The 13,591-nt window shown below is 44.9% G+C and overlaps 3 protein-coding genes across 4 annotated transcripts in view; 1 reads left to right on the forward strand and 2 right to left on the reverse strand.

The window, feature by feature from the left end:
• The window catches only part of GATD1 (glutamine amidotransferase class 1 domain containing 1), a 26,365-nt gene extending 20,605 nt beyond the window's left edge, over positions 1-5,760 (forward strand). For both annotated transcript variants that reach the window (XM_074842179.1, XM_074842176.1), the window contains one exon: positions 5,630-5,760. The gene's annotated coding sequence lies outside the window, so the exon portion shown is untranslated. The remainder of the gene's footprint in view (positions 1-5,629) is intronic.
• TALDO1 (transaldolase 1) lies at positions 1,724-9,749 on the reverse strand. Its single transcript, XM_074842152.1, has 8 exons — positions 9,575-9,749; positions 6,243-6,366; positions 5,656-5,763; positions 4,841-4,972; positions 4,212-4,387; positions 3,845-4,042; positions 2,646-2,791; positions 1,724-1,959 (listed from the first exon to the last, which is right to left on the reverse strand). The coding sequence occupies exons 1-8, from the start codon at positions 9,669-9,671 to the stop codon at positions 1,927-1,929; spliced, it is 1,014 nt and encodes a 337-aa protein (XP_074698253.1). The 5' UTR covers positions 9,672-9,749; the 3' UTR covers positions 1,724-1,926.
• Positions 9,750-11,248: 1,499 nt separating this feature from the next.
• EPS8L2 (EPS8 signaling adaptor L2) overlaps positions 11,249-13,591 on the reverse strand; it is a 65,761-nt gene continuing 63,418 nt past the window's right edge. Inside the window, exon 21 of the mRNA XM_074842357.1 lies at positions 11,249-13,510. Coding sequence (XP_074698458.1) covers positions 13,439-13,510 — 72 coding nt within the window. The 3' untranslated portion in view covers positions 11,249-13,438. The remainder of the gene's footprint in view (positions 13,511-13,591) is intronic.

Here is a 13,591-nt window from a genome sequence, read left to right on the forward strand (position 1 = left end):
TTGAGCCACAGCAGAGAGCCTAGACTTGTACTTGGCACCTCTGCTGTGCTTGGAGTTGTTTCCTTTTCAGCAGGATACAAATACTCTGTTAACAGTTTGTAATGACTGCAGTGATCTAAATCACAGTGCGCACTTTGACTTGCAGTGGTAGGTCGGATGGCTGTGTGGCACAGTGGAGGGAGCTGGGGGCAGGGTAAAGCTTTTAATGCTAGCTTGACCTTTGAAAGGAGGAGAAGGTCACCTCTCTCCGGCAAGCTGGCTTTCTACACTGGCCTGCTTCTCACTGTTACCTACAGCTGTAGAGCAGAGGAGTCTGGCTCAGTGCCCCGAGGTGGCTTCATCTCCCTCTGGCAGACTGGAGCTATTCCCAGCCCCGTGTGCAGCCGGTCCAGGGCAAGGCTGGGAGGCTGCAACACCCTGTAGATGTTCGATAGGGTTCTGTTATCAGACCTGCATCTGGTTTGTGGCTGTACAGCCGGCTGTGGCTGAAACAACACTTCCCAGGTTGTTATAGCAATGTCCGAACAATAGTGCTGCTGTGTCACACTGATGTTAGTGGTTACCTTGCTCCCTTGGCTTGTTTTTCTTGTATTATTCAAGCTGGATGTAGTATGGATGTATAAGTATTGTAGCCTCAGTGCTGCCATTTTTTTTTTTTAAGAGGTTAAGTTAAGCAACTATCAGGAAACAGTTAATTGTGTCTACATATAAACAGGAACCTCATGTCTACTCTTGATGGAACTGGACCTATATAAACTAATAAGAGATTTATTTAATTAGTCTTAATGAAATACAATGAAGAATGAAATATAATGACGTGCATCCCAATTTAATGGAAAGCCCTGTAATTGGTAAGTGCTGCATTAGGATTAGGTCATTCCTGAGGAAGGCTGTCACACAGCTCTAGCTCTTTCCCAAAAGCAGCAGCTTAAGGACAATGAGGAAAGGAGGGGGTGATAGAACTTTAAAAAAAACCCCACAGCACAGAAAACCCAGACATAAAATCCTCATTTGTGGGTGGGGTTGGCAGCAATTCCATGACTGTTGCATAAAGAAAAGCAGTAACTCCTCCGGAGACAATATACAAAGCTCTAACAGCCAATCTTGAGTTGTATCCACATGTTCACTCTGTCAGCTCACATTAACCAATTGTCAAGTTATTTAACTGCTTGAGAGACTTAGTTACTTAATTTTGAAAGCGTAGCCTTCAATAACACCAGGATACTTGTAGCTCATGCCTGTGTTGTAATCAAAGTGGCATTTTCAGCTTCAATGCATTCCACGTTCTTGCTGTTACCTTGCTTTAGGCTCTTAGGCAAGCAGTAAACAAAACAAGTATTTGACAAAATTCCTAAAAATTGCTTACGATACAGCTTTTTCCCCCTGTTAAAAAGCCTTGAAATACTAATTATGATGACATTCACAAGGTTTACCAACCAGTAAGTCACTACTGCTGCCACCTTAGCTGCAGAAAGAGGAACGGAAGGGATGGGAGGCTAGTATGCGTACATATATGTGTGTGTGTGTGTGTGTCTCATAAGAATACTTGTGGGTTTTTGGAGCGCTTTTGAAACCTGTAACTTCTCTTTAGTAAAACAGTGTGAAAGACAAACCTGTTTTCTTAATGTGTTAGGACTGCAGACTTAATTAGGAATTTAATACAAAAAGTTAAATAGTGTCAGGTGTCTCTTGCAGCAGTGAAATGAACACGTTACAAGGAGAGTCTGTGTTAATTTGCATGTATTGACAAAAGTGCCACAAAAATTTGAAATTCTATTTGTCCCTTTGCAAATTGATAAAAAAGCATAATACAGAAATCTATCCATACATAGCATAAGACTTTTACAGATAAGACATTTATACATCTGTTTAACCTCAGGTGATACACTCATTCAGCCTTGACCACTCAGGAAAATTCTGATTTTTCTACTTTCCATTTTCAGCACTGAACATTCGCTCCTAGAAAGAGAGAAGTAAACAAACAGCTGAGTAAGAGTTTGGGAACCATGCTTTAGCAGTGCAGACTTAAGTCACTATTAAGTAGTTGTCAGTCAGAACAAGACTTCTTGTTAGAAGTGCCTAGATCAGGTATACTTGGTGTGTCTTTTTTCCCCCCAAACCATACACAATTCAATTAATCCCATTTGAAAAACTCTCCATAAACTGACAGAAGGCTTTCATGTGGCCTGGCTGTACTCACTGTATCTGTTCTTGGTGCCTCCTAGTGCCAAGTACAAGCATGATTTATTTCCAGCTCACTGTCTGAAGGTTATTTACGTGTCTTGTACCACTGCTCACAGCCAGTGAGTTTAGAATTAGACTTAAGGGACTTTTTGCTTTGACAGTAGTGTTATCTTGATGAGCTGCCAGTCTAAACACTGCCTTGAGCCTCAAACAGCAGGTGTGGCTGTATACACCCAGCATGAATCCTTTCTTGAGATGTAGCGAAGTTTACCAAGTTCACTTAAATTAAGTGGCCAGTTTTCTAGCTGCCTCTCCTACTAACGTGTACTGCCTGTATAAAAACCTGATCAGATTTGCTTACGAGTTCCTAACCCTCAGCTCTACCACAAGGAACTGCGGGTTTGCTGCGGTACTTGCAGGAATGTGAGAGGTGACAAGAGACAGCATGATGTAACATCTACCTTTAACATCCTCTCCAGCTTAATTGCATCTGCAGCAAATTTTCTGATCCCATCAGATAATTTCTCCACAGCCATTTGGTCTTCGTTGTGGTGCCAGCGGAATGCCTTCTCATCCAGGTGGATCTTCTCAAGGTCGCATGCCTGAGCTGTGCAAGGGGAATTGAAAAAGAGACAAACTGTATTATCAGATTATTATCAAATGCCACAGGCTTCCTAAAACATTCTCAAGATTCTGACCATCTCCAGCTGTTGAAAAATTTCAAACACCACTTTCAACATGACTTGCTACAGGAGCACACTTTGGGATGCAAGACTGAAAATGCTCCTGATCTGGTTTTGGAGGAAAAAAAAAAAAAGGTAGCCTAGATAATCAGTTTCTCTTAAAATACAATGTTTATGTGTATGCCATTATCTTGTCTCTGCTTCTGAATGGTACGGTACTTTCAGGCCTATTATCAAGAATTATGCAACAGTCCTACTGCAGTGAGACATTCTAAGCAAATATGCTGAACAATTAGGTCTTTGATTATCTGGCAGTACCTAACAAAAGCTCAATTGATAATGTGCCTACAAGGCAGCTAGCACCCTGTAAGCAGCAAGCCATGGCTACAGCTGGGCACAAATTCATCTTCTGAGTTGTAAAGTAGAATTTTAATAAGGCTACAGAAAAGCAAGAGTAGTGCAATGGGAGCATACATTCAAAACCATCGTGGCACAGTATCACTAGATCAAATCACTTTATCTTGCATATGATTAGTTTCTGGAGGGAAAACGCACATTTGGCATGTCCAGAGCTAACTGCGTCACTGATGCAATATTAACATAAGATTAAACCACATTTGGCATCTTTGCTAATATTCATATGCTTGGGATGAAATTTTACTGAAGTATGAACTTCCTTCTGCTCTCCCTGTCCTCCCAGGAGAGGGTGCCCAGTGTTTAAGCACACTCAAACCCTACGGTAATTCCAGTTAGTGTACGCAGTGGGACCCAAGACCCTAAAGAAGCGACTGTGTGTGTCACCAACTGTAGCAGCACTGCAGTAACGAGGCTGCGGTATTGCCTTTAGAGAGGGGTCAAGACTTCTCCTTAAAGCAGAGTAGAAACAAGCACCACAGAGCTGACTGGAACCACGTACTCTTAACATTCAAGAAGAAAGGGAGGCTGCGCAAGCCCGTGTTATGTAGAAGTAGACTTACCCTCTTTTACACTGAGTCTGGGAGTTAACTTGACATACTCTTTACTGAGCTCTGCCAAAAGCTTGGGTGAAATAGTGAGATAGTCACAGCCTGTAAGCGCTCTTATTTCTCCAGTATTTCGAAACGAGGCACCCATCACAATAGTTTTGTAGCCAAACTTTTTGTAGTAGTTATAGATCTTAGTGACACTCTTCACTCCTGAAAAGGAAACATCAGCAACTTTCAGAAGAATTCATTAGGAGTACAAATGATTATTTAGAACATGCTCAAAACCAATGGTTTTTCGTAAGAGGATTTATATGAGAAAACTGCAGTTTGAATGAGTAGCTACTGTATTGTTAAAATATATCTTAAAAGGAAAGCTTACCCGGATCCTCTGAAGGCTCATAGGTTTTTTTATCTCCATTTGCAACGTACCAATCCAGGATACGTCCTACGAATGGGGAAATCAGAGTAACTCCAGCTTCAGCACAGGCAACTGCCTGAGCAAAGGAGAACAGCAAGGTCATGTTGCAGTGAATCCCATACTCTGCTTCCAGAACCCTGCAGACATAGGCTGGCTTAAAACGGCAGTTTACTCACCTACTGAATTTATATCCTAGTAACAAGCTGGTAGGTTAAAACTACTGAATTTCTTGGCTTAAATTAGACATGTGGTAGTTTTTATAAGCTTTAAAGTTTTAAGCTAACAGCAAATGTTTTGCACTGCCGGACTCTGCTTTGTTTAATGCTGTTCCTTGAACCAAACGCAGACAACTTATCACAGTATTTCAGGAAACTCTCTTTGTGGCCTGGCCTTTGTATGAACAAACTTCTCCTATTTCAACAGGACGCTGTAGCAGAGCACCTTGCTTGCTAGCTGTAGCCCTAGTAACAGATTTCCTGGTGCAGCGCTTTCAAAACAATTCTTTAAGTGCAGAATGCATTTGTCAGGTGCCTGTGAACAGGCAGAAGAAGCATGCTATGAATCAGCACACCAGGTACAGAAACACTTACTTGCCAGCCTGGATTCCTTCCCATGTTGAAGAGAGCTTTATGAGAATACGATCTTTACCAATTCCTGCTTCCTTATAAAGGTCAATGAGGCGCCTGGCCCTTTGAATCATTCCTTCCTTATCGAAGGACAACCTTTGAAACAAGAGCAGGACTGCTTAAAACTGACTTTTTTTTTTTCTTCCAATGCTCCCCCCCCAACCCCATTGAAAAACATTGTCTGTTTTATCAGCATTTATATGCCAATAGTGGGTTTTTGTTCTCAGAGATACTTCCTGGATTGTGAGCCCATCAGGTAGGTGTTTGACAGCACTGCTACTTTCTGATTCAGAGGATCCAGAGCTCCAGATAGCTTTCCTTGCGAACGTTATAGATTAAAGTTTTCCTCAAGTTTTTCATAATGAATGCAGAAGCTGAGCATTAGAAGTGAACTGGCAATGAGTAGGTTAACAGAAGAGTCCTATGCAAGTCTTGAAATAAATTGTTAAAACAGATCTCTTGGTAAATTGGGAAGATGTTATCACACAGAAGAGAACAAGCAAAACTAAGTATACTGGAAGCATGAGGTTTCCCTTGCTTAACAACAGGAAGATTACAAAGTTCAAGCACAGCGTTACTTGTTTTCATAAAATTTTGTCACAGAGTTAGAATCAAGCAAACTAAAGGAAATCCATGCTCCAATTAAATATTAATGATGTAAATACTTGCTGGTCTTATAACAGTGAGCTGTCTAGTCAAGAACATCTTTCTCCAACTCACATCATGTCTCTTTTTGTATGTACAAATATCCAGGGTAACCCAGAGGAAAAAGAGCCAACCTTGCATCTACTTCTGTGGACACACGGCCAGGTATCCTCTTCAATATTTCAGCTCCAAATAATACAAAAAGTTTGTCACAAGCATTTTTGATCTGCTCCTCTTCTGACCTGAAAACCACAAAGAGCAAAATCATTTCTATGGGGAAAAAAAAAAGTGCATTCACACCTTGCCATGGATTTGAAGATCAAATTTCACAGCCCATTTAACATCAAATTCCAGAGTTCAAATAGCCACTTCTGCTCTGCTCCATGGTTATGTTCTGTTCTCTCTGTACCACCTGCAGTATTAGCCTTTGGACCCCATTTCATATAATGCTGTCAACTCAAGAGTGTTTTCCTGAGCAGTCCCAGAAGGCCACGTGTAGACTGGTAAATGGAGATGTGCTTCTTCAAAGCACATCTGAAATGGGTGTAAGAAATTTTTCTTTAAGGATTGAGGCTTTTTGTGGTAGGAGATACACCCACGAGTACATGAGGGGAAAACCCCAGTACATTGCTAGTAGTGCTAAACACTATTTGTATAAATAAGGCATATTAAATATAGATCTACTGAGATTAAAAAAAAAACCAAAAACCTCTTTACTTACCCACCGAGTTTTTTCCCATAGGCAACAGCATCATCCACAAGTTCCTGGTAAGCTGGCATCTGAGCAGCAGCTAGTATCAGAGATGGGTTTGTGGTGGCATCCAGGGGCTTGTACTCATCAATTGCTAAGGAAATAAAAATAGCCTGTTTAAAATAATCAGCAAGCCTGAGCAATTAAAAGCATGTTGCTCAAATATATGAGAATGTAAACACTTAATGGCTGTAGGATAGTAGCATTCATGACAGAGCAGACTAGTGCACAATCTTTAAATAGCACTGCCTGAAAGCTGGCCAGAAGTACCAGAACAAGGTTAACAGAGCTACAGTAATAAGATGCAGCAAAGTTTAGTCACTACTATAGACATTGCCCAAAAGAAATAAACTTGTAGAAATGACAGATGAAGAGAAGTAGGACTAATTTTCAACTTCTTCCATCTGTCCATATCATATTCACCAGCATAGCTGAGTTCCAGGAATCACAGGGGGGAAGTAAAGACAAGGGGATCTTTCTTCCCTTCTAGCAGTCAGGCATTTGGGTTTGTGTTTGTCTACAACTGTTAGAACCAGAACTGAAGAACTACTCATCTGTTAGGCTCTAGCAACTTACTGCATTTTAAAACTTTTTCAAATAGCTGCCGACCATTTCTTAGTAACTGGTTCTTGGAATTTCCTTGTTCTACCAGGCTTCCTCCCTTACAGGAGATACTTGACTCTTTGGCTTACCTTAAACCCTGGACTACACCTCTTTCAGGTGATACCAGTTGTTTACCAGAGTAGGCTGGGACCATGCTTTGTCTGGCCCTAATCACAGCTGAGCTGCCTGGCATGCAGAGCCTGACTCAGCAAAGGGGGGAGAACCTCTGCAGGCCCTTCAGTGATTGCTGCTTGCAAGCTCCCTTGTTAACCCAGCTAAATGTCAAAAATAACAAAATATTACCAGCTCATTTACCTCAGCGTTTTTACACAGGGATGAAAACCCAAATTAGACAGTGCAACTTTATTTTTTCAATCATAGAAGAAAATAAGTATTGTTTTCCATAGCTCCCTTCTAGGCAATGATTGTGATCCTGGAGCAAGTCCATTCCATACAACCAGGTCCTTCAAAACACACTTTAATTTTAAAACCCAATTTAATTTTAAAATAAAGCAGTACACCAATGAAACTCAGTTCTGAAGCATATGCAGAATTTTAGAGAAGTGTATTTTGACAGGATTTATTCCTTTCTAGCCCTGCAGCATTTGAAGACTCTTACGGCAACATACATAAATTGATCTCATTAAGTCTGTCACCCAGTTTTCCTCACCCAGTGTTCCTTTAGGTCTGTCAGAAAGCAGTTAGCAGCCTGTGTTTTAGCTGTACAGTACGAGCTTTTGGTGGGGGATCCATGACCATTGTGCCACCTTTCCTCAGCGTGAGCACAAAGCAAGCCAGGCAAAAGGGCGTGTTCTTGTCCAGCTTAATTAAAAAGCAAACCTCGTGCAGCTACTACAGAGGCCACCACCACTTACAGCCAGTACTTGCTTCAAGAGCCATTCAAACCAGCATCCTTTCCAACATGGCACCTTACGAACATGTTTCTCTAGTGATAAAACTGGGAACTGGTGTTAGCAACAACCGCACCTTAACCAGGATCAGTGTTTAATGTGGACAGGGAGGGTGTCAGATGTTGACTGTAGCCTTGTTTGGACTGTAAGAAGGATCCACGGGTGACAACAGGCAGCCAGAGATTGATCAACTGCAAAGCTATTTCAGGGAGCTTGTTCAAACTTTGCAGTGGGCAGTGCTCAGCCTCCTTACTGCCACCCGTAGAAGGATTTTTTTTTTTTTCCTCATTATGCTTTTTTGAAACCAGGGTACTGTTTTAAATTCATGCAGTTTCGGCACATGCTGGGCTTTAGCCAGGTTTGTTGCTACTCAGAGCTACACAAATCTGACAAGGCTAAAGTGATCTGGTCACTCAGCGTTTCCAACTCTCTTGATGCAATGCTTGATAAAGCTGCATCAGTGCTCCGAACCCATCATGGTGTGGTGCTTGTCTCTCATATCAGACTGTTAAAGGCAAGTGATAGTTTCTCTGTAATGTTCCACTCAGCCCGACACTTGAAATCAAGCAATTTGAAGCATTTAACAGATGTACATTACCTAGAGCTAGTGCAAATATGTAAATACACACACAGAGCATCACAAGGCTCGTGTCTGAGGTGTTGCTACCCCTGTGCACTCCTCATCTTAAGTTTCCTAATACAAGACATTTGGCAGCTGCCATTTAGGATTGTTTATTCATCACCTATAGGATTAGGTAAGCAGCAGACAGATTACCGCAAGCCTCGGTGAGGGCAGAACAGGATTTGAGTGTTGCTCTACGCAACCCAGAGACATTCAGGGGAGGGATTTTTCAGCTCTGATGTACCGAGAAAGTTGCACGCCTGTGCAGGCGCTCAGGCAGCGACAGCTTCGGGACAAGCAGCTTTATAGTCGAACACCACCTCCCTCCCTAGGAAAGGAGCACGCTTGCTCCTTCTCATGAGATAAGGAAAACAAAAGCACTCTTGAATTAATTTCTTTGCTTCATAACTGCTTTGGTTCCATCATTTGAAAAAAATAAAGCCAGAATCTGCATTGGTTATTGGAAAATACAACTTCGTTAGCCCCGCTGAGCTTATCTTGTCGAGTCTGGCACTTAGTAGTACCAGCACATGGCGCTGGGGGTTGGCGCACACCGTAAGTCAAAAGGGGTAAAAAAAATATCACTGGAGGGTCTGGCAAATGGGCGGGATCGGCCCTACGAGGTGCGAAGGCTCGGCAGGAGCATCATTAACCGGCCAACTCAGCTGCCGGGGCGCTGCCTGCTCCAGCTCCCTGGGGACCCGGTGGACCGAGAGCCACTCGGGCTGTCGCCACAGGAGGGACGTCACTAGCCCAGCAGCCGGGAACGCGCAGGCCGCCCCCAGACCTCAGCCCAGAGGACATGGGGGTGGCTCGACACTTCCCACCGGGACGGGTCTCACCGGGACTCGGCAGCCCGGACAGCGGATGCCGGGTGCAGCCACCGGCGCCATCTCCGGGCTGCCCTTGGCCGAAGCCGTTGCCGCAGCCTGCGGCGGAGCCCGCCGAGAACGGCCGCGGCCCCCCCGCCCCGCGTTAGGTAACGGCGCCTTTCCCAACACCGGCCTTGCGCAACGCGCCGCGACCGGCACCGAGCGGCGGCGACCCCTCCGCCCCCTGCCAAGATAGTTCGCTCCCCCGCGGGCACTCGCCCCTTCGGCCGGGCGCGCCCACTCCACGGAGGGGGGGAGTGCGGTGACAGGGACCCCCCTCTCGCCGCCTCTCACCGTTGAAGTCCCCGGTGTCGGCCACCACGGTGGTGTGGTGCTTGAGCTGGTCCAGCACCGACTCCATCTTCTGTCGCTTCACGGGGGACACCGACATAGTCCGTATAATGGGGGGGGCTCGCGCCGCCTATAAGGAACCCTGCCTGCCTGCACCCGCCGCTCGCTCCCGACACCCGCCGCCCCGCGGGGAGGGGCGCGCCGCCCGCCCGCCGCCAATCCCATCCCAGGAGGGAGGCGGCGAACCAATCAGGAGCGCGGGGGCAAGACGGACGCGGCCCGGAGGAGCCGGGATAGGACGGGGGGAAGGAAGGCAGTTTCTGATTGGGTGGTTTGGCGGCTCGTGAGGGCGGGGGGGTGTCACTGTGGCGACAGGCGATGCGGCTGCCTCTGCCCGCCATTGCCCTCAGCGGGGAGAGGGCAGCGCGGCTCTTGGGGAGGTGCTGTCTGGGTGGGCTGGGGCTGAGGGGGACCCTTCTGTCCCCAGGAGCTCCTGTGGAGTCTCCTCACGGCTGGGCATGACGCCCGAGGCGCCCTTCGGCCATCCACCCCTCAGCCATCCGTCTCTCTTGGGCCTGTGGGGCCGCTCGGGGACAGGGCACCTCCGGTGACATAAAATGGCGGCGGGAGGGTTGGTGAGGGTGAGGCGTTCCTCGCGTCCAGCAGCCTTGAGGAAGAATTCGCAGCTGTGCCACGCCTGTTAACCCACTGCAGGAGCCAAGCGGTGCGTTTACTCCCTTAGTGTTGTGGCGAGGCTCAACACAGCTTCTCAGCCAGGGTTCCAGCCTGCACTGCTGTGCTAGAGAGCCCCCCTAACCCAGCCAGGCACGCGTTCTTGAGCACCTACGACTGTTGATTTGCCTAAACTTCATTTAAACTCCAATCCTGTTAACCTGGTTGTGCTTCTGAAACAGAGAATGAGACTTGGCTGGAAATGTTGCAGAATCTGCCACTTGGCCTTTAAACAGAGGCTCTTTGGATCATGCTGTTCTCCCCATTTTGTCTTGTATTGTTTCAATTGTGGAAACTGCCACAGTAATTTCCCTTCCTGATATACATGGATATGCTTTGGTACAACCTCCTTATGCTTTGTCCAACCAAAAGAGAGGATAATGGAGGGGAGGGAGGCGTTAGGTTTAAGTCCTGTCTGAATTCCGTGACTATGTAGGAAACACTGTCTCCAGAGCCCTTTGCCAAGGAATGAGAGAGCCTCCCTTGTATATCCCTTTCCCTCTCTTTGTTCTCAGCCCTGCATTAGCTGGTGGTGACCAGGCTTGGGTGTTTTTAGCTTGCCAGTGCGCAATGTAGTCCTGGACAACATCTGTGTGTGTAGATGCTGGCGTGTTGTCTCAGTTGCATGTTCCAGAGGTAAAAGAGGTTTGTTCTTAAAACTGACGAGAAAGGGGATGTTTTGGATTCAGCTGCTAGCTCTCCTGGCATTTGGTTGCTATCGTATGTGGGATTTTCACCAACCTGTTTTTAGACATGAGTGATTATCAAGGCCATAACATCCTTCCTTTTGATCGGCAGTCCCCCAGAAGCAAAAGGAAACAGGCTGTTTCAGATACTCTGCTGTGTATCTTAGAGCAACAAGTCATTATGAAAACCAGCCCTTAACAACTGTTTTTGCATCCTGTTGCTTTCGTTTATATCTAAGTGAAAGAGACAGAGCTGGAGTTATAAGTATAACTTAACTATTTTAATAAATCTTATACAGTGCATGGTTATATCATTTTATCCTTCGTTCAATTACATTAATGTACAGTGCATTATAGCATTATCTGCAGGCAGTACAAATATAACAGATGCACAGCTCAGTCATATGGAAATTTTTAAAAGTGACTTCTGCAATAAGGTCTACTGATATATTTATTTTACGAAATGCTCCCATGGTTCCCAGCTTTACAGAACTGTTGTGTACTCTTCTATTGTAATCCCAAGTAACTATAATTCTGTGTGAATTGTTTTCCTTTATACCCAAAGACAAGAATGGTGTTGTGTTTCCTAGCTCACCATTTGTTTTTATTTTCATTTTAGAAATTATTTAGCCTCCTGGGCTTCTAACACCAGTGGTTTGCCAGTGTTCACACCTGCTTCCCATCTCCACCCTAATCCAGGGCTTCTCCGGAGGATTGTCCTCTTCATCCCTCCCTGACAAGGTGAGTGCACTTTGCAAGTTCCAGCCGCTGTGGCAAGCCAGCAGGGTTGTGACTAAAACCATGATCCTCCCCTCTAAGTTCTCTGCCTGCACCCTAATTCTGCTGGTGCTAACAATGTCCTATTTGAAGATTATGAAAATACACCATCCATTAGAAACATTTTTGGAAGCACAAAGCCAAAATTGAGAGGTGCATCAGTATTCTCAGATTTAGACATGTGTTCCCCAGGCGCTGCTTTACAGCTGTACAGCTTTTACCATTAAGTGTGAGAGGACAGGCCCAAACTGTGCAAAGACCTAGGCATGTGCTTAACCTTTAAAGGAGGTGGGACCATTCACAGCATGTAAAGGAAAACACCTGTGTAAGTCTTTGTGGAATCTGGGCCTGAATTCTCGTTCAGCCAAAGTTAAGGTGTGTGAGTGAGAGGGAAAGACAAGGTCTTCCTGGTCTGCGAGCAGTTCCTGTAGATGTGTTTGCTGTACTGTGTTCCTGTCAAGTTGGTCTGGAAGTAAAATATAGATATAAATCCAGCATGTGCTAAACTTGCTGTGGACAGGAAATCTACTATATGCTTGCTTGTGCTTTTAAAACTTTGAGTAAATTATTGATGCATAATGGCTTCATTATGTTTCTAGGGAAAGGGATTTTTTCCTCATCCCTATTTGTAGATTGTAAGAATGTATTTCACTAGATAGATATATACATATGCACATAACATGAAGAAAAACAGGAAGTGAAGAACAACAGCCTCTACTAAATTAGATTATTATCTTTTTTTCTTGTGGCCATTTGTATTAAAACAGCCTTTCCTAGTGTGCTTTTGTTTCTTAGATATTTAGGAAGCATTTCAGATTACTCTTTGCAATGAAAACACGAAGGTGGGGACGAGTGGCAAACACCCTGGGAAGGGCTTTAGGAGTGACTGGGCTGGGAGCAAATGGTAGGGGCTTATCATCTCCTTGTTTGAGGCCTGGCTTTGGCAATACTGCAACTTTCTGACACAGGATCAGTGCCAAGGTGAAGGGCTGCACAGCTGCCCTGAGCCCCAGCCTCTGCGTAAGCAGGGATGGTCAGGCTGAACTCACCTCTCTGCAGGTTCAAATCACTTCAGTTGTCACTCAATTCTAGCCTCGTCCACCGAGGGGGCACGGGGGTGACAGAAGGAGGACAGTGAATTGTCACAGGGCCTTTGCTAGTGGGCTGCAGGGGATATCTGCCACAGAGAGGGAAATGAAAAGCGGGGGAAAAGACTTATTTCTGTGGTCTAGACTCTAAACATTCAGGCTGGCTTGTTCTGTGCTGTATGCCATGCCCTCGCTTCCTGAGCCATGCTGGCGAGGAGGGTGGGAGCAGGTACAGCCCTACCAGAAAAGCTTTGTGGGGTCTTTTTTGCTTGAATCCAGCCATTGTCGTATATTCAGACACATGTGAATTCTGATCTGCTCTGATTGCATGCACGTAAAATTTCAGTATAAAATATATAGTTATAAAAAAAAAATACTTCATGCAATATTAAAACACCTTTCCCAATGCGACGTGTGGTCTTTTTGTCTACCCTTATCAACAGTGTTCAAGAAATTGTCACTTTGATGGCAATTACACTGCCAAGTGTGGAGCACTGCTGTCTCTTGTCTGGACTGGGGATCGTTGCTTTCACTCCTTTTTCCTGCACTACTATGACTAATAGCTGAAATAAAGTAGATAGATTTTAATTAGCGGAATCAATCCTTTCCTGGCGACGCTTCATGATTTCTTGGAGCTCTGACTCCCCTCTGCTTTTCTAGAATGGAAACAAAAGAGGAAGTTTGAATTTTAAGTTCAGGCTGTAGTTAAATTATAATATTTAACTAATTCTGTAAGA

This window comes from Strix aluco, chromosome 16 (assembly GCF_031877795.1).
Source record: "Strix aluco isolate bStrAlu1 chromosome 16, bStrAlu1.hap1, whole genome shotgun sequence".
Classification (NCBI taxonomy): domain Eukaryota; kingdom Metazoa; phylum Chordata; class Aves; order Strigiformes; family Strigidae; genus Strix; species Strix aluco.